This window comes from Eucyclogobius newberryi, unplaced genomic scaffold (assembly GCF_026437365.1).
Source record: "Eucyclogobius newberryi isolate DKJ021-1_F unplaced genomic scaffold, fEucNew1.0.hap1 SCAF_9, whole genome shotgun sequence".
Classification (NCBI taxonomy): domain Eukaryota; kingdom Metazoa; phylum Chordata; class Actinopteri; order Gobiiformes; family Gobiidae; genus Eucyclogobius; species Eucyclogobius newberryi.
The window spans coordinates 30,295,971-30,318,320 of record NW_027316532.1 but is presented as its reverse complement, the minus strand read 5'-3'; the positions used below and the strand labels follow the sequence as shown (position 1 = coordinate 30,318,320).

Here is a 22,350-nt window from a genome sequence, read left to right as displayed (position 1 = left end):
CTGGGCTGTGCTCTGGACTCGGTGCAGGAGGTGGGGGACAGGAGGGTCCTGGCTAGATTCACATCTATGCTGGACCATGAGTGTCACCCCCTGCAGGACACTCTCTCCGCTCTGGAAAGCAGCTTCAGTGAGAGACTGATCCACCCTCGATGTGTGAAGGAAAGGTTCCGTAGGTCTTTCCTTCCTGCTGCTGTCAGACTTTATAACAAAAACTGTTAGTACTGAACACTCGCAATACTGACCTAACCATGTGCAATTCTGTCATATGTGCAATTGCTGTTGGAATTCATGTGCAATTCATGTGCAATTACTATGAAATTCATGTGCAATCTATGTGCTGTCGTGACACATATTCATGTGCAATTACTGTCGTGATCACATGCAATGGTATTTATGTATTTATTTATTCATTTGTCTATGGGAGTTTTTATTTATTTATAGGAGATCTTCTACTGAAAGTGTTTTTCAGACTTCCTATAAGTGATCTGTTCTGTTCTTCTGTATCTACCTCTGTATCTACCTGCGTTGCACCAATGAAATTTCCCCATGTGGGACAATAAAGGAATATCTTATCTTATCTTATGTCCTCCTCTTGGAGCCTTGGCATGGTGGTTCTGACTGGACAGGTGTCCAAATCTGGGTCCAGCCGCGCCGCAGAAAGGCAGGTGAGATCTGGGTAAATAGAAGGACACAGACTGACACTGTAATATGTTCAGGTGAGAGTGTCCGTGTGTGTTGTGGTGCGGGTGTCCGTGTGTATGCAGGGGGCACATGTGTTCTTGTGCCTGCACCAGCCTGTGTGCTCTGCGCAGTGTGTGGGTAGCTCTCTCTCACTCTCTCTCACTCTCACTCTCTTTCACACTCACACCGGTCATCTGTTTGCATATTTTCTTCCTTTCACACGTTACGGCCTCAGTTTCCCACAGTTTGATCCATTTCTCGTGCCTCTTATTGTCTCTCACTACCTCTGTTGACACTTTTTTATTTCCCTCTAATGTCTCTTTTTTTGTTTTTTCCAATTTTGCTTTTAGATTTGCAATTTGATTAGTGCTCAGTGAACCTCCGGATGGAAATCCAAATTTCTCTGACTACATTGGCAGGCATTCCAGACACTCTCTCCCATAGTTATTTGACATTGCCAGCATGACAGGTGTCTCCGGGATGGACACATCACTTTTAGATTTATTTATTTGCATATCTGCTCGCTTTCTGCAAACTGCACACGTCTGTGCTGAGCGTATGTATCTTTTTCAACGACTCTCTCGTTGAAGCCTCCACCTTATGTGTGGCGCTTTGTATCTTTACTGAAGGACCTAGTCTCGGCTGCCCCTCCCTAGATTTAGCTTTCACTAAACTATTGTCTCAGACAAAACTCGACCAAAGCCTTTAGTGTTAAAACTGGCTATTGGTCAGTGGGTAGGGGAGCCAGGCTCTTCCTGGACTTTGCAGTAGGCTTAGTGCCGACCGACAACCTAACCAGCGAGTGTTCTAACCCACTCCCCAGGCACCTGCGATGAGGCTGCGATTGGACACCGGCACAATGGGCTATTGTGTCTAGCAGAATTATTTAAATGTTCAAATGCTGTCGTGTCTAAATAGTAGTTTTAGAATTGTAAAGAAGTTTTCTAAAGAAAGACCTTTTAATTTGAATAAATTTAAAGGTGCTATTTGTAGGTTAAACTTTAAAAGTGCAGGGTACTACCTCAAAATAGTACCAGACACGTCTTTTAGTGTTTAACATGTCAAAAAAAAATGGGTCACAGAATAGTCTGCCTGCCAGTTAACAATTAACATACATCAAAAAACCCTAGTCTACACAATTATCGTTCCAGGTGGCCAAACACCGCATCACAGCCCGCGAAGACGAGTCGCCGTTCGAAGGATCCCACTTCTGACACCAAATTGTTGTGGAAACTATTCTGTAATAATGACAGAGAAATGAGGCAAAATAGAACCAAGTTGTCTCGTCCAAAAGTGATTATGTAGTTTAGCTGTGCACAGCCAAAATACTCTCCCTGACAGTTGTCTCTCCCTCCCTGGTCTGAACAGAACAAAGATTGAGTTCAACATATGTACATGTATGCACAAAACCAGTCTAAACATATTGCAGAAAAACACACTCAATGTTCTACCGCATGCAAGACATCCTTGGATCCCCAGCTGTCAGTCTGTTTACCCAAGGATGTCTACATGCAGAGCCACAATAAGTGTGACCCGGAAGTTACACACATGTTGACCTAAGTTTATGACAGACATTACATTTTTCTCTCACAATGCACATCTTTGTACTTCTGAGCTGCTTGGCTCTGGCCGTTTCTGAACAGGCAGTGGTGAAATGATGAAAGTTATGATGAAAACTACGATGTCGCCTCAAAATCAATGCGAAAACCCCCCGAGGTCAGAGAATGCTCAAACTAATGCTCAAGGAAGGCTGTTGTTCACTATGGTAGCTGTTGTAACTAGTTTTGCTTCCTTCGTAGTCCACTTCTAACTATCCCGATGTGCTCACCAAGAGAGGAGGTCACACGGAGGACTCACAAGGGCTCAGCGAATACAATCAGCAATGGAGGTTTTACAGAAACAGGTCAGTAAACACCAATGATGTATAATTTAAACCAGACATTCAGGTCCAGCAGCCATGTTGTGACTATAATAGAACTAATGGGGGACGACTATTTATAGCAATATGGAAAAAAAAGTAGGTTCCCTAACAAAAGTCAAAAATTTTTAGATCACAGATGTTGTGACACTCAAGTACTTTCTTCAGTTCCCTTTCTGAACTTTTTTACTATTATTTATCTGTTGGATGAATATAATATACTACTTAAATGATTGCGTTTTATTTGGGAAAATGTAATATTTAATATTGTACATTAAATACAGCACAGTGCATTAACAGTGTTAATAATTCAGTGAAACAGCCCCCGACTGACACAATCATTGCATTTCTTTAGTTAGGTATATCAGAAAAATGTTAAAGGGTCAGGTTTACAATTGATTTACACCATCAGAAGGATCATGGTGACCAGAGTGTAATACTTTTTGAATCATTCAATTATCCTTAGAAAAACAAGGGAGATATTTAGGTTTTTAAGAGTCTCAAAATGAGGCAAAAGTGTCTTTCAGCCAAAAAGCTTTGACCTCTGACCTCTGCTGGCCAGTGGTCAGTACTACTGCTGTGCAGGGGCGCTGTCACCTGTGTGTATACAACCACCACGCAGCCAGTCAATGTTACTGGATTCATCCATCTAACCACAGAATATTATTTTCTGATGTGAAAACAGAAAATGTATTTTATAAGAAAAAAAAGAAGAAAAAAAAACTGATTAATCTATCTATCTATCTGAACTTTCTGTGCATGTATTTTCACAGCAATTTTTACAACCTGTATAATTTCATACAGTTAGGGCAAGCAACAAGCATTTTGAATGAAGTCATGCAAATATTTATGAACGTGGAACTCCTGATGCCTTGATAGTCGTACCGCTAAAAAACATACTTATCCTTAATCAATTTTCATGAGGATTGTTGCATTAGATCACAAATCTTCTGCAGATTATATTTCCTTAAATAGAATTACAAATTTCAAATGACAAATGTTCTTATCAATGACAAATTATCTAATCTGTATATTTTCAGCATTTCTGTGAAGTACATTTTCAAAACTTTCTCCTACTTATATATTGCCGTGTATCATCATGGGAAGGTCACGTGGGCGTGACTTAGGCTGACTGACAGTTGTTGCACAATTTCTATCGATGGTATTGGTTTGTGTCGCGAGAGGAGCAATTTCTGTAAAAGTTGTCAAACGCAGTTTAGTGGAAGGCGGGCCAGCAGAACTGCAGGCCTATAACCCATTTGAGAATACTGTATCCCCTTTAGGAGATTAAAGACCAGCAGAAAAAGATGACCTTGTTGGCTCAGCAGCCCACGTGTAATCCTGTGTTCAAGAGATTCCTCAGCAGACTCGTAAAGGAAATCGAAAGAGTTGGTTTGGTCAGTTGTGAGTTTATACTGTGGTTTATTTTATTTAATGTGATTATTAAATCTGTCTTTGTTATTGCAGCCAACTGACTCTACAGACATAATATATAACGCCCAAGTAAAGGTTTCTAAACAGACTCTGTCAGAGATTCGGGCTCTGTTGGACGGTGAAGAGAGCTGGAGAACAGGGGCTCTGGACAATGCCATCAGTCAGATACTCACTGATCTTCGGCCACATGACCCTGAGGCCTGGAAGTGGCGTTTTGAGGACACGTTTGGTGTGGAGCTTGACCTCGTATTGAAGGTAATAACATGTTCTCCTGGTAAGATTTGAACAAATTACCGGTAGATATTATGTATTTTAATTTGTAATCTTTTCTTGAAGGCTGCACTGTGTGTTCTGGTGATTGTAGCCATTATTAGCACTGAGCTGTGGTCAACCATCTCCTGGTTTGTGCAGTTCAGGAGGTTATTTTCTGTATGTTTTATGATAAGCTGTCTGGAACTGGTGTTACCTTTATAAGGTAAAATTTCCTCTCTAAGGACTTTTTAAAACATTAAGTATTGTTTAAGCATTTTAAACATTATGTATTTATTTCAGATTCCATTTGCAGAGCACCAAACAAACCTTGTCGTGATGGATGATTTCAAGCAAAAATGCACTGGAGTAAGGAAAATTGACTGGAGTGATAGTTTGAAAGGCAAAATTAACTTATCTTTTACCCTAATCTATTTGAAGTGTACAAACAGTTAAATATCAGTATAAGATTTGTGAATGCTTATTCCAGAGTGGTTCAGAAGAACCTGGACTCTCGAGGACGCTCCTTGTAAACTGTACTATGAAGTTCTCATAGTAAACCCCATACTGCTGGTGCCTCCGACCAAGGTGTATATTTTTTCAGTCAAGTCAACATAAACTATGACAAAAACTGTAACTATTGTAATATTTAAACATATATGCATTTTGCACTTTCAGCAATTGCTGTCACGATCACCACTTTAATCACTGAACCACTAGAGTATTTTGGCCAAGGAATCAACAAGTTTCTTCGAGCTCTTCTTAAAGATCTCCCATTTCTTCTGCAAATTCCCGTTCTCCTCACTATTGTGCTTTCCATACTGGTGAGAATGAAACCTTTAGTGAAGAGATTGTGGACATTTATTTTGATTGATTGTCTATCTTTTACCTCAGATCGTTATGTACAGCAGTGTGAATGCAGCCTTCCAGCACGGTATCACTGCACCTTTCCGTGGGCGACGACGGGATCCTCAACTTGATCCTCCCCCAGAGCGTTATGTCCCTCGAATTGAAGGAGGAGGGGATGCTCAGTTTTATGGACCACCACAACCACATCGAGGCTATGATGAGGATGGAGGTGGGGACAGATGTAGAAACCCAATCCGCCAGCGTCCTGTCGAGAGAGTCCGAGAGCAGAGACAGAAGATCACTGTTCAGAGCCTGGGAAACATGGACCACAACAGAGATGAGATGGATGCAGACGTAAACGGAACCCGCCCAGATTCAGAACAGTCCACTCATCGGTCCAAAGTCGAGTCTGAATCGGAAGGCAACGTGTCCATGGAACAGGCAGAAGTTAATACAACTCGGCCAAAAATGAAACAGACATTGGCTAAGAAACACGCTGATGTCAGCAGAAAAGTGACAGAAGTCGGAGCGCAGACAAACACTGCAGCAAAGAGAGGGGCATCAACAAGTGAGTCGCCACAAATAAAAGAAGATGTTCGGGTAAGTTCATTTGTCATCGTTCAGGGCTGCTATCGGAATAATCGTGAACGTAATCGCTTGGACTACACACACCAAAACACACAGTTAAAGTACTTTTTATAACAAAGATGGGGTAAAATCAAATCAAAATGACAAAGAAGAATAAGCAATTTCTTACTTATTATTATTTCCACTTTGATTTGAATAAAACGTCAAATGGCATTTCAAACTAGTATTTAACTAGTAGTTAATTTATTAAAAAGTGTGATCGTTTTTTGTTTTTTTGTGCCACAGTATTGCACACATATATTGAATGACAGTATCTGATTGCTTGTATACATCTACATTTTAGCATTTTTCAACTCTCATCCATATTTTTTTCTTTTTCTAGAGAGAAGATTGCACTAAAAAGATCAAAGCCCAAAGGTGCAACTCAAAAATATTAAAGAATAGAAAGTATTGGACATCCTGTACAGGAAACATTGCCAGAAGTGGCTCCATAGAAGCTACAGTAGATCTAAATACTTTTAATTGTTTTAATTATCCAGGATTCTGCCAGCCAGACACCCCACATTCACATTGATAGTCACTCAGGTATCAGGATTTATTTACTCAGTGGATCAAAGGAAACACAAATATCTAATAATGTTGTTTCAAATAATCATCTGGGTTTGGTAAAAGGGAAATTGTGATCTGGAGCTCACACAACTGTTTGAATGACCTGCGATTAAATAATTGAACCTGTTTTTAAATTTTATAAATGAATAATATTGGTTTCTTGGGAGTGGGAACATATTATGTTCTAAATTATGAAGATATGTTTATGCATTTATGCTATCTTATACAATAAAGAATGTTGTTTAATATTCCATGTTATTCTAGTAATGCTTGATATAAATAATATGCAAAAGCGGCACAAACCTGGCCACCCATAAAATTATTCATCCATGCACATCACAGCACTTCTGATAAACGAAATTATCACCTGAAATGTGAAGTTTCAAAGCCGATAAACCAGTTAGTTTTTGAATGTTACATGAGGCGCCCCGGGGTGTCTAGATAAGAGGTAAACAGTGGTAAAATGACACGGAAGTGCGCCCCTAGTGGCAGGCTGAGGCAGTGACCTGTGAACCGCGCACGCGCTTCTTCCTGACACTGTCATTGGCCGAGCTCGACGCGCTTTTGCCCCGTGCCTCTCTTTGCTCTGCCCACTTTCAACTCAAGAGTCATGTCACCTTTGGAAACGCTGCCCACGAGCCACTGACGTTTATCTCTGCGCGGCACTGGTCAAGAATGGAGTTATTGGTTCGATATCTGGACAGGAGCAACTCTGTCAGGTGAGATTCAAGTGTCTCACGTAAACAATGTTCAAATGAATTGCACTCTTACTAAGTTCACATTTCTAAGTGACTGTTGGTACAAGAACCTACTTCATTGCTGGCTTAATACTTTTGACTGTGTAATTAAGAATACACCACAAATGCATTTAAAAAAATCTACTGTTTTAAAATGTGTTGAAATAAGTTCAGACAAAGTAGAGACACGTTTAAAAAAGTGTGTACATTTTGTGTGGGAGGTACTTTGGCCATCAAAATGTGAACCAAACAGTGCAAATATTGTGGCCCATATTTTGCTCGGTCTAACCTTGGACTTAAATCCAGGTAGCAACATGAATGTAGCCAGTGTGCTCTGGACATACAGTTCCTCCTGTGAGAAGACTGTTCTGTGCTCTGAAATATTGTGCTTGAACTGCAGAAAGCACTGACTGACGCATTTTGCCTATTTCACTTCTGCTTTTTGAGCAAACGTGACTCTTTGGCCTCTGTTCTGAATTATTATCTGTGTTCTCGGTAACGTGGCGCTTATTTAACTTTACAGCTCCACCACAACAGCAGATGTCATTAAAGAGGAGAACCTTAGAGATGACTTGAAGTTTTATTTCATGAGCCCCTGTGAGAAATACAGGGCCCGGGACCACTTTCCCTGGAAAATGGGTGTTCAGATATTAAAAATAATCATGATCACCACACAGGTAGGCCCTTCAACCTGCTCACGACCACTGACACTGCCAAAACTGTGTTAAATGTGTGTTGTTTCTTCTTCTACTCCCCTTTTTAGCTTGTTCTGTTTGGCCTCAACAATCAGTTAGTGGTGGCGTACAAAGAGCAGAACGCCATGAGCCTCAAAAACCTATTTCTAAAGGATTATAGCGGTGTGGACCCGGACGACTACAGTGTGGCTGTGTACACACAACAAGGAGTCTTCGACAGTCTCTTTTACATCTTTGATCAGGTGAACTTTAATTAGATTGTGTTGCCGCTGACAACAGCAACAACAACAACAACAACAAACAAATGACTTTGCCGGACATAAACAAGACAGACTTTTAATCATTCAACTCAAAAAAATGGGTTCTATTTAATCCACCAAAGTCTTAATTACTCACTCCTCTCCATTAACATGACCCAAACATATTACAAGGAAAAGTATTTTTTGGGCAAAAATATCATGGCAATCCAACCGAAAAGTGCTAAATGTGTTCCATTTGTGTGTTTGCATCATGTTGAACAATGCCTGGGCTTCTTCGTACATTTTGGGGACTTTTTCCCATTCATATGATGTACCATAATAGAGTTTCACTGGAGTATAAATCTCATTTTTGGGGGAAATGTATTCTATAAAATCCGAGACCAAGAACAGACATTTCATCTTGAAATGCAATTTAAAATAATACCAGATTAAAGAACATAGTGAATAGGTTTACGTATGCTAATGTAACACCTTCAGCTACATGACGCACAGGCAACAAACTGTCGTAAGTGTCTGGTATGTTACAATACTAACAAGTTTACCAAAGCATCAGTATTGTCCCAAATCACCATTGAATTCTTCTTCCTCTGTGTCACTTCTAAACAACTCCACAAACTCCAGCAGTAGAGGAAGTGCAGATTCTTCTTCTGCGTCGCGTAGAGCCTTGAGCGCCCTCTTGTGGTTTCCAGTGTGAAAATAATGTGAGTAATCTCACATACAAGTCGCTCTGGAGTATATGTCGCACCCCGGCCAAAACTATGAAAGACTTATAGTCCGGAAAATACGGTAATTGTTTTGAATTGTCAATCGCTATGGCAACCTATCCTAACTATGGATATGCCTGTTATTCAAACTTTTCTTGGTATTTTCCAGGTCTAGGTCAGGTCATCCATTATCCATGTGTTTGTCGAACTGTATCTTTTGATTAATTTGGTGGTTTCCTCGTGTATTTAACTCAAGGCTCAACTCACTCATGTATTTACAGTTCAGTCAGTTGGAGCAATTGTCCGTGGGTCCAATCGGTTATGCAGAAGACGCTGATGGAAAAACGCTTCCAATAACGGTCTGTAAAGAGGTCTACAAAAGAGGCAACATAAATCCATCCGACGAGGCCTTTGACATTGACGCTCAACTCGAAGAAGGTTCCACATTTACACCTTTTCATACAGAATCCGACACTGATAAATTGATGCACTTAGAACGTTTTGATCAGGAGCAACATATTCTTGTTTGATTTTTAAGCATTTTAAATAGTAGTGCCCTCAGTCCACCACAACACACTAATTTTCATTTTCTTTCCTTTGTAAATTTGTTTTTCCATCTTTGTGTTCATTGTGTTTATATGAAATAATTTATGTGACAGAATAATGCCAAATATCTGTTTTTTACTAAAAACTAAGACATGATACATTTTGTTAAAGGAATAATGGAGGATTTTTCGCCGATTTGAGAACTCGATCTCCGTAGATTTCCATCTCTTCTGAGCCAGCTCGAACTGTCTTTCTCTGTCTTCATTTTGTCCTGTACACTGAGGGAACTATATTATGATAGATCCATGTGCTTAGACACAGGGAAACGTGGTGCTCTCCTGGGGATGAGCCAGAACGAGGCTGCAGGTGCGCATTAGGTGCATCCTATGATTGACATGTGAATGAACTACTCTGCTGTCCACGCCATGAGGAAAGCGACATAGATTTGGCGCCAAAAAATCCTCCATTACTCCTTTAATGTAATGATGTGATATAACATTGCTTCAACAATATAGACTTGTTCTTCCAAACTGTAATTCAAATTGTGTTTTGCTTTCTTTTTCAGTCTGCATACATCATGATCCAAGAACCGTAAACAAGTGGAAAACACAGAACTCCTCCTTTTTTGAGTTTGACTTTTACAGGTGGGCGTGGCTGGGCATCTCTCTTCGTGCAGTTTTCCCTCTGCGTTCAGCTAATGCATTTTGATCCGTCTCTTTAGGCTTATTGACGTAAAAATCACTTTCCAACTGAAGGGAATAAACCTGCAGACAGTTCGCTCAAGGGAGCTACCTGACTGCTACTCATTTTATGTAACGGTAAGTGAGGACATTTGATTGTAATTTGGGATGATTCTAATAAAAATCGCAAATTACCATAATTTCCTCCACAAACAACAAAATATCCTGTTGTATTCCGCATTAAAACGTTGTAATGGACAAATTACTCTTGTATGTCTAACTTTTCTAGTTTGGTATACACACTTGCTAGTCTCTAGTATAATATAAACTCTTAAAAAAAGGCATGCATAAAATAAAAAGGAATAAAATAGACTTGAATACAAAATATATACAGTATGGACAGAACACTTGGTTATCTTTATTGTTCAAAAATACACTGAAAAAACATTCTTTCTTGCAGTGCAACAGCCCTTGTGGTGCACCTTTTTTTTAATTGCTGAATATTTTGTGGTTTTTTTATCAGATAACATTTGACAACCAGGTTCACAGTGGAATGGTCAAGGTTTTCCTGGACATCGACGCTGAGAGCAGTACTTGCAGAGGCTGGAAGATATCTGGAACAGGTACAAAACGTTCCCATCAAACTTCGACTTCTATTAGTACCCAATATTGTCATATTCAAGCAGATGTGGAAAGTAACTCATTACAAATACTCGTGTTAGTCCAGTCGAGTAGATCTTTGTGGTGATTGTACTTTTCTGAATAGATTTATAAACTTCTAAACTGTATAAATTCCAGAAATTGTAATTAGTTGCATTAAACTCTAAAAGTCCCAGTTGTCCCAGTCCACAGTTGCCTCACCGCTCTGCTGTCTCTGCTCTTTTCTAAACCTACAAACTCAAAAAACAAACCTGCGTCGCCTGCTCTGGTTGCCTTTTGCTCAGAAAATGAGTGGCTTGGTTTTAAATGACGTAATTCACCATTAACCAGTCAAATAATTGAGTTCTGTTTAAAAATTGTGATCTAAATAGCTTCTGAAGTGGAATTAAAATGTAATTGCCTGTATTATATCGTACATACTTTTAATTGAGTACATGAAGCTGTACTTTTACAAATCCTCAACTCGGGATGTCATGATATCCAATTTTAGAGTTACTGTGATTATTGTGAGGAAAAACATCACGATTTAACCATTATTCATGATTGAGACCAAACAACAGTTACATTTTCTTTCATTTACATTGTCTAACATTCCTCAAACTTGTGAGCGGCATTACGAAATGTTACTTTCTGAAAGACAAATAAAGTTAAATGTGACAAACAGCCAGATGAAAAAAATATATTTACAGTTACCGCTAAGTCTATTTTCTGGATGCTATATTATACTAAAAATACTTAATTTTGCCTCTAAAATTGTCACGATTATATTTTTTTGGTTCTTACGATTATATTGTGAGCTAAATAATCATGATTATCGATTAACCTAATAATTGTGACATCCTTATTCTCAACACGCTTTCCACCGCAGCTTTCAAGATGCTGGTGTGAGTAAGAGTAAAACAAGTATTTTATTGAAGGTTGCATAAATGCATAAACTCTTGTTGTACATCTTAGTACATACAGTCGTTACAAACAAAAAGAGCTGTGGCATATTTGTGGTCGGTACAGTTGGGAGTTTCTGTCTGTTGGGAGTGAGTGGAGGAGATAAGGGCCCTCGGCTCACAAAACCTTTTCTGTTTCAGCTCAAAAAAACACACGCTATCTTCTGGTGTTTGATGCTTTTGTCATCCTGGTGTGCATCACATCGGCTATCCTCTGCACTCGCTCCATCGTGCTGGCGGTCAGGCTGCTCCAGGTCAGCAGCGTTTGTTGTCAAGTCAAAGTACAGAACTGTAATGTGGGGCAACAGCATTCATTTAAATGGCAAAATAAATGGCAAAGAAGGCCATTATTTAAGTAACATAATTTCCTCGGCAAATAACAAAATAAAGCCTTCTGATATATAAAAACATGTGTTCTAAAATACATTTTGTTGTAGTTTAGCAGTTGATATTTCCGAATGCTTAAATCACATGTCACAAATTGTCATTAGATGTTTTTCGAAGTTGTTCTGCTCTACAATATACTCCCACCATTGTTCAATAATACAATTTAAAATGGCTATTTTATTAATTTGCAATACATACTTTTAGTCAATTAACATAACAATGTTTTCTTTCTTTTATTGTTTTTAGAGGTTTTCTAGATATTTAGATGAGAATTACAATCGCAATGTTTGTGAAGAAGACCAGAGTGAGTTTCTCAATGGCTGGTATGTGATGGTGATTGTCAGTGACGTCTTGACCATCATTGGATCCATTTTGAAGATGGAAATTCAAGCGAAGGTAAATTGTTTTACACAAATATCACGCACAAGATGCAGCTACACCCTTTACAGTGTCTACACACAGAATATGCTAAGCGTTAACTTACGCTGTGGACTTTGGACGTCCACACTATATGTTTATCATTGTTTAGAAGCCTTTTCACACTGCGACAGACATGTGAAGTTATGAAGCTGACTATAATTCAATGTGTGTTGCACTTTGAACTACAATAAAACTAAATTACATAACTGTGCCATTTGTCATTTGTACATTTTCATATTATGTAGCATTTTACGAGATTAGTAACATTTCATCAATCTGTTTTTTGTCTAGAGTCTGACCAGTTATGATGTGTGCAGCATTTTGCTGGGAACATCCACATTGTTGGTGTGGGTCGGTGTCATCAGATACTTGGGTTACTTCCAAAAATACAATGTGAGTTTGTATCTTTTGCTTGACCTTTTATTTGAGGACTACTTCAAACTAAGGCTGTTGTTACTTTGTAACTCCAGGTGCTTATTTTAACAATGAAAGCAGCATTCCCCAAGGTCCTGCGCTTCTGCTGCTGTGCTGGCATGATCTACCTGGGCTACACCTTCTGTGGCTGGATCGTACTTGGCCCATACCATGAAAAGGTAGTACATATACTTTAGTAATGTGGACTGACTTGCATTTCAATAATGTTGCGGAGTTTGCAGGAATATGGTCTTTGCAGATTATTTGTAGGTGATATACTTGTCCAAACCAAACATGTAGGTGCATTTAAGCAGTAATCATTTTCTGGTCTTTAATTTTTCAAACTATGCTTGTCTTGCCAGTTGCCACCAGAGGGCAGCAAGTGTTAACTTTAGCAAGCCCTAACCTGAGAAGTTTGAAAAGGCTATATTTTTAAATAATTATATTACTAGACTATATACAATGTCGGCCTATATTTGTTTATATATATTTATATTTCCACACATTTTTTGCAGCAATGGGTAACACCTATTGATTTTGTAGTATTTATTTGGTTGATAACCACAGTCCACTGGCCCGGTTCAATACAAACCACAAAACATGATATTGGACAATTACAAAGTCCTTCTTCGGTCATAATTAAAACTCCTGCTTTAACAAGGTTGGTGTTTGTAATGTGGCCAGTGGGATTAATGTCAATTTACGTTCCAGTGTTTACAAAGCAGTGGTCCGGGGACTCCACTTTGAGTTGCAGTGTGTATTTACTGCAGAAATAAACAGAGGATGTAGTAGGACGTGCCATCCCACACGTCTTCAAGTGCTTTGTCCCAGATCCATGTGTTCAAGGGGATGTTGTTTTAAGATATCATCACACAAACTCATAATGTTTGTGTTAGACTCTGCCCTCAAACCATCTGCCTCTTTATTTGTCTCTGTTTCTGCCAGTTCTTCCGCATCAGCTGATTCACTTGGTTTTTGCAGCTACTACGTCTCAGAGTTTGCCTTGTATCACTTAAGCACTTTTGGACGATAACAATCTGCTCCAAAGTGAACCCATGGAAACAAGGCTTTATATTAGAGATGTCACAATATACAGTTTTATTGTTAGACTTATTGTGAGAAGAAACATCACCATTATTTACGATTATTGACACCATGACCAACAACAACAGTGAAATTAACTGTTTTTGTTCATTCACATCGTCTAATAGTCCTGGAGTATGTCGCCAGCTTCATGAAAACAAACTTTCTGCATGATTATATGACCTAAACAGACAGATATATTAAAAAAAAAAAAACAGCACTTTTAATGTTGGTTTATGGAAATTATTTGATTGGAAATTACCTTATTTTGCTTTGAAAATTGTCACAATAATTTTGTCTTTCGAGGTGGAAGGTGAAGTGAAATTTTTTTTAAATATATATACTGTATATCACATGTGCTCTTGATATAGTATACTGTATATCGTGTTAATAAAATTATTTAAAATGAAATCAAAAGGGACAGAAACGTCTCTGCTCGAGTGTAATTTAGTGTAATCTCCCATACAAGGCTGTAAAGTGATCTTTCTGCCTTTTTGTGCTTTAATTTTATGGTCCAGTCACTTTGTGTGCTAGACTTACTCCTAAACCATTTACAGGGACATACTAGTACATTCCTGATGCATTCTGAAGTATTGTCTGCATCTTTTTATTAAGATAATGCCCAAAAAAAGCTATTTATTTTTTCGTTTCTTGTCAATATCGACCTGAATAATTGTGATTGGTGATTAAGTAAATAGTCTTGACGTTACTTATAGTGTGTATTTATGCATCTATCCCACAGAAGATGAGTAACTTCATTGTGTGTTTGTTCCCCATAGTTCGAGGGCCTGAGTCTTGTGGCCGAGTGCCTCTTTTCCCTGGTGAACGGCGACGACATGTTCACCACGTTTGCTCAGCTCAAGGATAAAAACACTTTGGTGTGGGTCTTCAGCAGGGCCTACCTCTACTCCTTCATCTCCCTGTTCATCTACATGGTGCTGTCACTCTTTATTGCCCTCATCACGGATGCCTACGAGACCATCAAGGTAGAACTGATATGAGCCGCTTGGTATCGGTGAAAAATCCAAAAGTTAATCATTGCATTTTGGATGTTTTGACAGAACTATCAAAAGGATGGCTTCCCGCTGACCGACCTGCAGAAGTTTCTGAGAGAGCAAAAAGAGTCGACAGTCTCTGAGGAGAACGTCCAGATGGATGTCAATCATCAGTGTGCTTTCTTGTGCTGTCGTAAAAGGTGTTGTACTTACAGTATTTTTGTGACTATTGAATCTTGTTTGAGACTTACTACAGTTGTAATCTGAAACTGTAAAATGTGTAGATCATAAATACACATTATACTGCAATGCTGATCCAAACAAGCTTAATAAAAGAAAAAGGTTCACTAACTTCCTGTTGTAAACTGCAGAAGTGATAATCACTGCTTCTTCATTGTGGCATTTCTCCGCAAGCAGTGAATTTTCATGGACTTGTTTTTACTGCTGGAAAATGATCGCAAAATTTCAGATTATCATTATCATTAATGAAGCAATTAAGGACAGAACAGTGGGCGGAGACGGGGGGTAGGTGAAAACATTTTTCAAAGCACTCAAGCCTCAAACACAGGACAATAAAGGATTATTCAAACATGCCACAGTAAAGTGTAACGCAGGTGGCTCTTTGATTTACGTACCCATTTTGCATTTATATCATTACAGGTGTTTTATTACTCAAACATATCTTGGAAAAACTTACTTTCTTACTGTGAGCAGTGTCCCCTCTCCACTGATCTGACCCGGCAAATACTTCTTGCCACATCAGCTGCGTTGTACAGTTTGGCCTCTTCCTCTCTGTGTGGCTGTGATCAGCAGGCAGCAGACTGGAGCAGAGTCTCCCCCGTGCTGCGGTCTTGGCCTGGTCTTACGTGGTCTGAGAGCAATGAAATTAGCGGTGGCAGCTTTGTGGACACACCCAGAGATGGGCTGATTACAGAGAAACTGAGGTTGTGCGCTGGAGGAACTCCTGCCCTCAGCCAACATTTTTTCTTGTTTTGTTGCCTTTCTTATAAAAAGTCCACCTTCACTTTGTAGATGCAAGTATTTTGTACGTTTTGATAATCTGTACAGTTTGTCTTTACCAGTGGCGAAAAAAAATCTTTACATTTGAGTACATGAATCAAAATACAAGTAAAATCATAAATACTGGAGCTAAATTTTAGATCAGTTTTTTTTCAATCATGCAGTTTAAAGCTAAATTCAATCGTTTTTTTGCAGATACAGTGTCGTTCTATGTGTTTGTAGGTTTAAAAAGGAGATAAGACGGAGGTGGGACGAGTGGGTTTCAAATTACAATTAGTACGTGTTAAATATGTACAATTAACCAAAACTTTGATTAGAGTGATGTGAGTTATTTGTAGTTTGTTACTTTCCACCTCTGGTTTTTAGGCAGAAATGAGTTGGTTGTTTCTTTCTCTGCTTCTCTAAATACGTGTCGTTGCGAGGAGCTTAAACCAAAGTGGAATTTCAGTTCTGTTTCAGTTCTAAAGAATTTAAGCCTTTATTAAATTCACATTGAATTTAAATACAATTCTAACAAATAGATTTGTTTGGGTTATAGCGAGAGACCTTTATTATTTTTGTGTTCAGCTCTGACATTATTCCAGCAGTGACCTGATAATATATGGATAAATTATTATTTTCATGAAACGGTCGATTTGCTTCACAAGTTTAACCGCAAATTTCTATCTAAGTGCTGAGGGAAGTGTAGTATTTTCCTCTGACAAACAGTAATGAGGAGGAAAAAGGATGTGTGTAATCTTAGACTTGTAACTAAATATAATTTCTCTCTGAAAATGAAGAAAACTGCTAGTGACCTTGCAAATTAGATGACCTTGGTTATTAGTGCTACTCTAGTTTAGTTACAATTGACCGTAATTGACATTATTTATGACCTTGCTCTGAGTAAATGTAATATATGCTACTTGCTCACAAAATTAGCTGCTGAAAGGATGAAATTACATCTTGATCTTCATTAGACACTTCCCACTCTTATTGCAGCCTTTGACATTATACATTATCTGTATTGAAGATACAATTGCATTAGACGACTAATGTTGTGTATAATCTCTCTAAAGTAAGACCTAACCTTCTTTATGTTGATTTATTTTCCATAGTGTTATTTAATACCGTTTTGTTTTGCAGAGTTCCTGAAAATGACAGTGTTATCCTTATGAGCTGACAGCTGTGCACTTCCTGAGGACGCAGTGAAGGATGCTGGGAAAGAGCTTGTCATGGGCCCATGGAGTTTTAAAAGTCCAGTTTCAGTATTTTGTGAAATGTGATGTTTTTGTACTATGTATGTATGTATGTAATTTATTGTTTTTGGACTTAGTTTTTCTGCTCGTCTTCTCAAAGAGGCTTTGAACAATTGAAGAGATGTAAAACTGGATTGAAAAATAAATGTTTTGTTTTGTGGCAATGGAAATCGATTAACAGAAATTCACAAATTAATCATTTTTCTGTTACGGGGCCCCTGGGCGTACACAAGCTCTGACACTGGGGTTGACACTGGTTATTATTTGAATTTGTTTTTAACACCCTTGAGAGTGTTTTGGAAGATCATAGGTTTCAATATAATAAAACAAGAAAAATAACATTGACAAGGAAAGAGATTGATTTTCCTCGTACTTAAGTTCAGGTTCTCGGTGTGAGAGATACTTTAGAGGCTACTGGAGACAAAAAGAAGTTAAAAGTTTGAAAACACTGCTTTACGTCAGTGGTTTCCAAGGTTTTTCGTGAAATTGGGTCTGATAACAAACTACTATACAAATAAATTTAATCTTACAGTGGGGGTCCCGAGTCGGTTATATGGTTATTGTGGGGGTCCTGGACTGGAAAGTTTGGCAAGCCCTGCTTTAAGTCATAAGGCGGTGTAGTGCAGTGTAGTGTAGTGTAGGAATTCCTGCAAAGGGTTAATCATTATTATAAGTCATACATTAAGCACAATGGATTAAATGTTAAAAGATAGAAATTGATTACACATTGGCAGGTTAGAATAGTAATAACTCCGAATTGCAAGCTCTTTGGGGCGTTATTCCCTTCATTCAGCCTGGTATCAGTGGAGGAATGTGATTGGCCAGCGCACACGCCCTGCGCGTCACTGCTCCACACGCCTCAGAGGAAAGTGTCCTCACTGCCTCGTCCTGTCCCAGACTTCACTCACTGCCTCGTCCTGTCGCAGTCCGTCTGTGGCAGTATGTTCAGTTCACGGCTGCCCAAAGTTTGAGAAAAATGCCGCTTTTTGCCTCATCGCAAGCGTTTGGTGAAGTGTGTTTTTTGACAAACCTTTGAGACTTGCTCAGGAAAGGTAAGCGCACCTGAAATTATGTTGAGTCTATAGTAGATCGTTTCTTGCTTACACAACTTGAACTGGAACAATGGCAATGTTTTATTTAGTTTTTTCCATCTTAAAGAACTAACAATTTGAGTTTGTGTTAGTACAACTTTTTTTTTGTGTAGAATTAACAATATTGTAGCAGCCTAGATAGATAATTCCTGACCTCACGTTTTTGTTTCGACCCCTGTCAGTGTTTCTCTGGTTTCTATCAGAAGGAGCTGGCCATGCCACTTAAAAGGCAGCACTTTGTTTTGTTTAGTTTAAAGTCATTAAAACGTCAACAGCAGTCTGGCCCTGTCAGCCTCTGCCTTTATAATCCAACTTCTTATCTTATTTAACATTTGCAGATTACACGTAGATTCTTGAAGTCATACTTTAATGCGTGTGAATAACTCTCTGCCTGTCTGTTTCTTAGACTAAAATGGACAATCAAAGCTGCCATTACAACGAGTCCATGGGCTTTTTCTACCACAACATCGGTGCAGACGACAACTGGGACAAAACTCAGCTCATCTTGGTGCAGGTGGTGGGTTCCCTCTTCTGCTGTTTCATTCTGGTTTCAAACCTCATGGTCATCGCAGCTGTCATCACCAACAAGAGGTTTCACTACCCCTTTTACTATCTGCTGTCCAACCTGGCAGCGTCGGACTTCCTGGCGGGGATCGCGTATGTGTACCTGATGTTCAACACTGGCGAGGTGTCCAGGATGCTCACGGTCAAGGGCTACTTCATCCGACAAGGCCTTTTGGACGTCAGCCTCTCCGCATCCCTGGCCAACTTGCTCGTCATAGCTCTGGAGCGCTACATATCCGTCCTGAACTGGAACGTCCACAGCAACCTGACCAAGAGGAGGGTCACCTTACTCATCGTGCTTGTGTGGGCCATTTCGATATTCCTGGGCGCCGTTCCGAGTCTGGGCTGGAACTGCATCTGCAACCTCGGCGACTGCTCCCAGCTTGCGCCCATCTTCAGCCGGAGCTACCTCGTCTTTTGGTCGGCGTCGAACTTGTTGGTTTTCCTCATAATGGTGGCAATATATGTGAGGATTTACACGTATGTTAAGAGGAAGACGACCATGCTCAGCTCGCACACCAGCGGCTCCATCAATCGCAAAAGAACGCCCATCAAGCTCATCAAGACAGTCATGGTGGTTCTCGGTAGGTGTATCGTCATGTAATTAGTACGTCTAACCATCTAAATATGATCATAGTGATGAGTCAGAATGTTTTGCCATATTTGAATGAATCACAGAGGAGATTTAAGGCAAGTAGTTGTATTAGTTAGTGTGTATAGCTCTAGAAATGTCCTTTGAATACTCCAAGCTGTGTACAATACTTGGGACGTCTCATGGGAGAAAGCTCTATTGTATTCTGTTTGTTCAGGGTTTGTAATGGGAAACCTTTTGTCGGGATAGGCTGCTCCAGTTCTTTCACAATGGTCTCGTCATGTAGGCTTTTACTTGTGCCAAACCAGGTGTTGACTGAAATACTTACACGGAACATACAAAGAATAATATCACAGCGTATGTAATCACAGCAGAGACGCAGATTGTGACTATTTTATACCTTTTGGAGCTGACCGATTTGCATGTGAACTCGAGAGTTAGAGTGATTTTGTCTCCTCGGCCTGTGTGGCTCGGCATCCACCACATTGTCCCCTACAGCAGTCCCCACCCGGCCCTGCACTTAAGGGCCATTCATTCCGTGTCAATTGCTTTCAGATGCTTTGCGGTGTCTTTGCTTGAGTTTGCATTTGCGTGATAGTACACACATTGTACGCATTGTAAACTGCAGGAAAAGTAAGTTGATTCATCTTTTTACGTGTCCAAAAGTTTATGTACCCAAATGCAATCTGCTCGGGTGGACTGGACAAACCCGTTTAAGAAAACCAGCAATGCGATTGAAGCTCTGATAATGCAACTTTAAACTACGTGCATTAAATTGGGAAATGTGTTCTAAAATTGTGATACTTGTTTACTGCAAAGTTAAGTTTCCTACACTCAGACAGGCGTGCACTTATAAAGGATGTCCACATGCTCAATGAAGAAAGAATTAATCCCCCATGTTTGAAGTTGTAATATATAATGGCTCTTGTTTTGTCAGCAGTTGCTTTGACACAGAAGATGCTGGTGCTGCAGACAAGTTTGTGCTTGTGGCTTTTCTTTCACAGCTCGGAGTGGCTTAAGGAGACTTTTATGCCCAAACATGTCTCGGTTGTGTGCATTTGTGCCCATTATTTACCAAACATGCAATTGAATATGAGCAAAATACATTTCTGTGACCTGTACTAACCTGCAGGGTCTGTTATAGTTAAACTACTGCATTCAAAAATATAGAGATTTGAGGTAATCCTGACTCTAATGCATTTGTGTTAATCTTTATCACAGTAAAAACAAACCTCACTGCAGTTAAAGAATGCTATTCTCCTCTTGTTTCCCCACAGGGGCTTTTGTGTTGTGCTGGACGCCCGGGCTGGTGGTCTTGCTGATGGATGGCCTCCACTGCACCAGCTGTAACGTGGTCAAACTGAAACGCTGGCTGCTGCTGCTGGCCGTGCTCAACTCCGTCATGAACCCCTGTATCTATTCCTACAAAGATGAGGAGATGTGGGCCACGTTCAAGAACCTCTTACGCTGTATCGGGAACGGCACCAGGAGGCAGCGGTCCCTAAAGGCCAACATGCGACCGCAAGGTTCTGGACAAGACACGGGCAGCAGTCAGCCCCCGTCAGAGGAGATGAAACATGACGACCAGGAGATACTAAAGACGTGAAGAATAAGCTATGAATTAATTTTTGATGTGTACATTCGAAGTTAGACATTGAAGCTGACGTTGACGCTCCAAGCTACAACACAAGCAGCAAGTAACTTCTAATTATGATCATCTTTTAAAGACCACCTGATCAGTGATCAAGATAAAGCAATTTTTATGGTCTTTATAAGGAAAGTTACAAATGTAACTATGGTTCTATGAATCCCAGATGTTTTAGCACCGAATGCTTCTCTTTGTGCATTTGCAGGGAATCATTCAGTGCTAAAGCATCGACTGGCGTTCAGTAGGGATGAAATAGAACTCTGGTGCACTATGCATTTTGAAGAACATGCTCATAAACCCACGGAACTGTCTTGTACTGTATATAATGTCTATTTGGACAATTTCTATGAATTGAAATATGAATTTTCTTCAGTAAATTTGTTGTTGTTATTATATATAAAAATGCATATTTAAGGTCTACTATAGTGCTTGCATAATGAGTTGATAATAATGTTGTTGAAGTCTTGAGAGTAGGGATTGTATTGAAAAGATAAATATCTTGGGCAATCCAAGTTTTAAGAATAAGACAAATGTGACTGACAATGTGCAGGAATATCACGTTATAACCTTGTTTTAAAGTTTACAAAGTCAGTCGGTTCCTTTTTTTTATCCCGTCATTTTGTTGCATTTTGAGACCAACAAATAAAATGTGCATATCCCCCAAAAGATATTCACCATATTATTGATTATTATTATTATTATTATTATTTCCCAATCCCACCTCTACTTGGGAGCACATTCAGCTGGTTTTCATATGGATCCTTGTTCAGTGACAAAGAAGCCAGACTTAACTCCCTCTTGTAACTCATTTGTGCTCATTTCCCCTGCAGCAGACAGCAGCGCATATAAACCAAACTTGTTCTACCTGTATCACTCCGTTTGGCGGTAATGGCTGGTGTGATGCAAGAGCAGCACACCTGAAAGCCTGTAAATGTTGCGACACACTGGATTTCTGTGGAGGGTTCAACATACGCTGTGTACCCGTGACTGCGCTCACTCTCTGCCCCGGCGGACGAGTGACGAGTCGCTGCTCAAACATTAACTGCTGTAAAGGTTTCGTGCCACTGTCTGGGTGTGATGACTTCATTGTTTTTAAATGGCACTGACTGAAACTTGTTGAACATAGCCTGTGAATTGTACCCCGTGTTTTATTATTGTGCTTGTTTGTAGCTCACTAAATACGCAAGTGTCTGACACCATATGCAGTGATGTGATTTTATTTTGAATGCCTCATAGAAACATAGGCCATGTAATAAGAACCTAAGGCTGGGAAATGTATATGACAACAAAAATGAATCTTGGTGGATCGTCTTTTCCTCATAAATCACTATTTCTGACGTTTATTTCCTT

At 39.5% G+C, this 22,350-nt stretch overlaps 3 protein-coding genes across 3 annotated transcripts; all 3 read left to right on the top strand.

Annotated features, from left to right (window-relative positions):
- The first annotated feature begins 2,563 nt into the window (after positions 1–2,563).
- LOC140353492 (chloride channel CLIC-like protein 1) lies at positions 2,564–6,213 on the top strand. Its single transcript, XM_072438067.1, is given in 10 exon segments — positions 2,564–2,584; positions 3,886–3,996; positions 4,067–4,288; positions 4,370–4,479; positions 4,481–4,508; positions 4,586–4,685; positions 4,773–4,869; positions 4,959–5,106; positions 5,177–5,731; positions 6,187–6,213. Coding segments are annotated over 10 exon segments (1,419 nt in total).
- Positions 6,214–6,892: 679 nt separating this feature from the next.
- On the top strand, positions 6,893–17,275 carry mcoln2 (mucolipin TRP cation channel 2). The gene is made up of 14 exons (XM_072438194.1): positions 6,893–7,047; positions 7,589–7,742; positions 7,829–8,002; positions 9,006–9,162; positions 9,836–9,914; positions 9,992–10,088; positions 10,474–10,573; positions 11,693–11,805; positions 12,185–12,334; positions 12,650–12,751; positions 12,829–12,951; positions 14,635–14,841; positions 14,917–15,050; positions 16,993–17,275. The coding sequence occupies exons 1-14, from the start codon at positions 7,004–7,006 to the stop codon at positions 17,027–17,029; spliced, it is 1,671 nt and encodes a 556-aa protein (XP_072294295.1). The 5' UTR covers positions 6,893–7,003; the 3' UTR covers positions 17,030–17,275.
- A 785-nt stretch (positions 17,276–18,060) lies between these two features.
- Positions 18,061–22,154, top strand: lpar3 (lysophosphatidic acid receptor 3). The gene is made up of 3 exons (XM_072438198.1): positions 18,061–18,157; positions 18,603–19,344; positions 20,630–22,154. The coding sequence occupies exons 2-3, from the start codon at positions 18,609–18,611 to the stop codon at positions 20,956–20,958; spliced, it is 1,065 nt and encodes a 354-aa protein (XP_072294299.1). The 5' UTR covers positions 18,061–18,157; positions 18,603–18,608; the 3' UTR covers positions 20,959–22,154.
- The last annotated feature ends 196 nt before the right edge of the window (positions 22,155–22,350 follow it).

Bases quoted from the DNA above. Each gene is read 5' to 3' on its own strand.
- mcoln2 (XM_072438194.1), top strand. From the start codon at position 7,004: ATGGAGTTATTGGTTCGATATCTGGACAGGAGCAACTCTGTCAG. The intron at 9,163-9,835 runs GTTCCACATTTA...TTTCTTTTTCAG, and splicing joins TGACGCTCAACTCGAAGAAG to TCTGCATACATCATGATCCA. The intron at 15,051-16,992 runs GTGTTGTACTTA...TTTGTTTTGCAG, and splicing joins TTCTTGTGCTGTCGTAAAAG to AGTTCCTGAAAATGACAGTG.
- lpar3 (XM_072438198.1), top strand. From the start codon at position 18,609: ATGGACAATCAAAGCTGCCATTACAACGAGTCCATGGGCTTTTTCTAC. The intron at 19,345-20,629 runs GTAGGTGTATCG...GTTTCCCCACAG, and splicing joins GACAGTCATGGTGGTTCTCG to GGGCTTTTGTGTTGTGCTGG.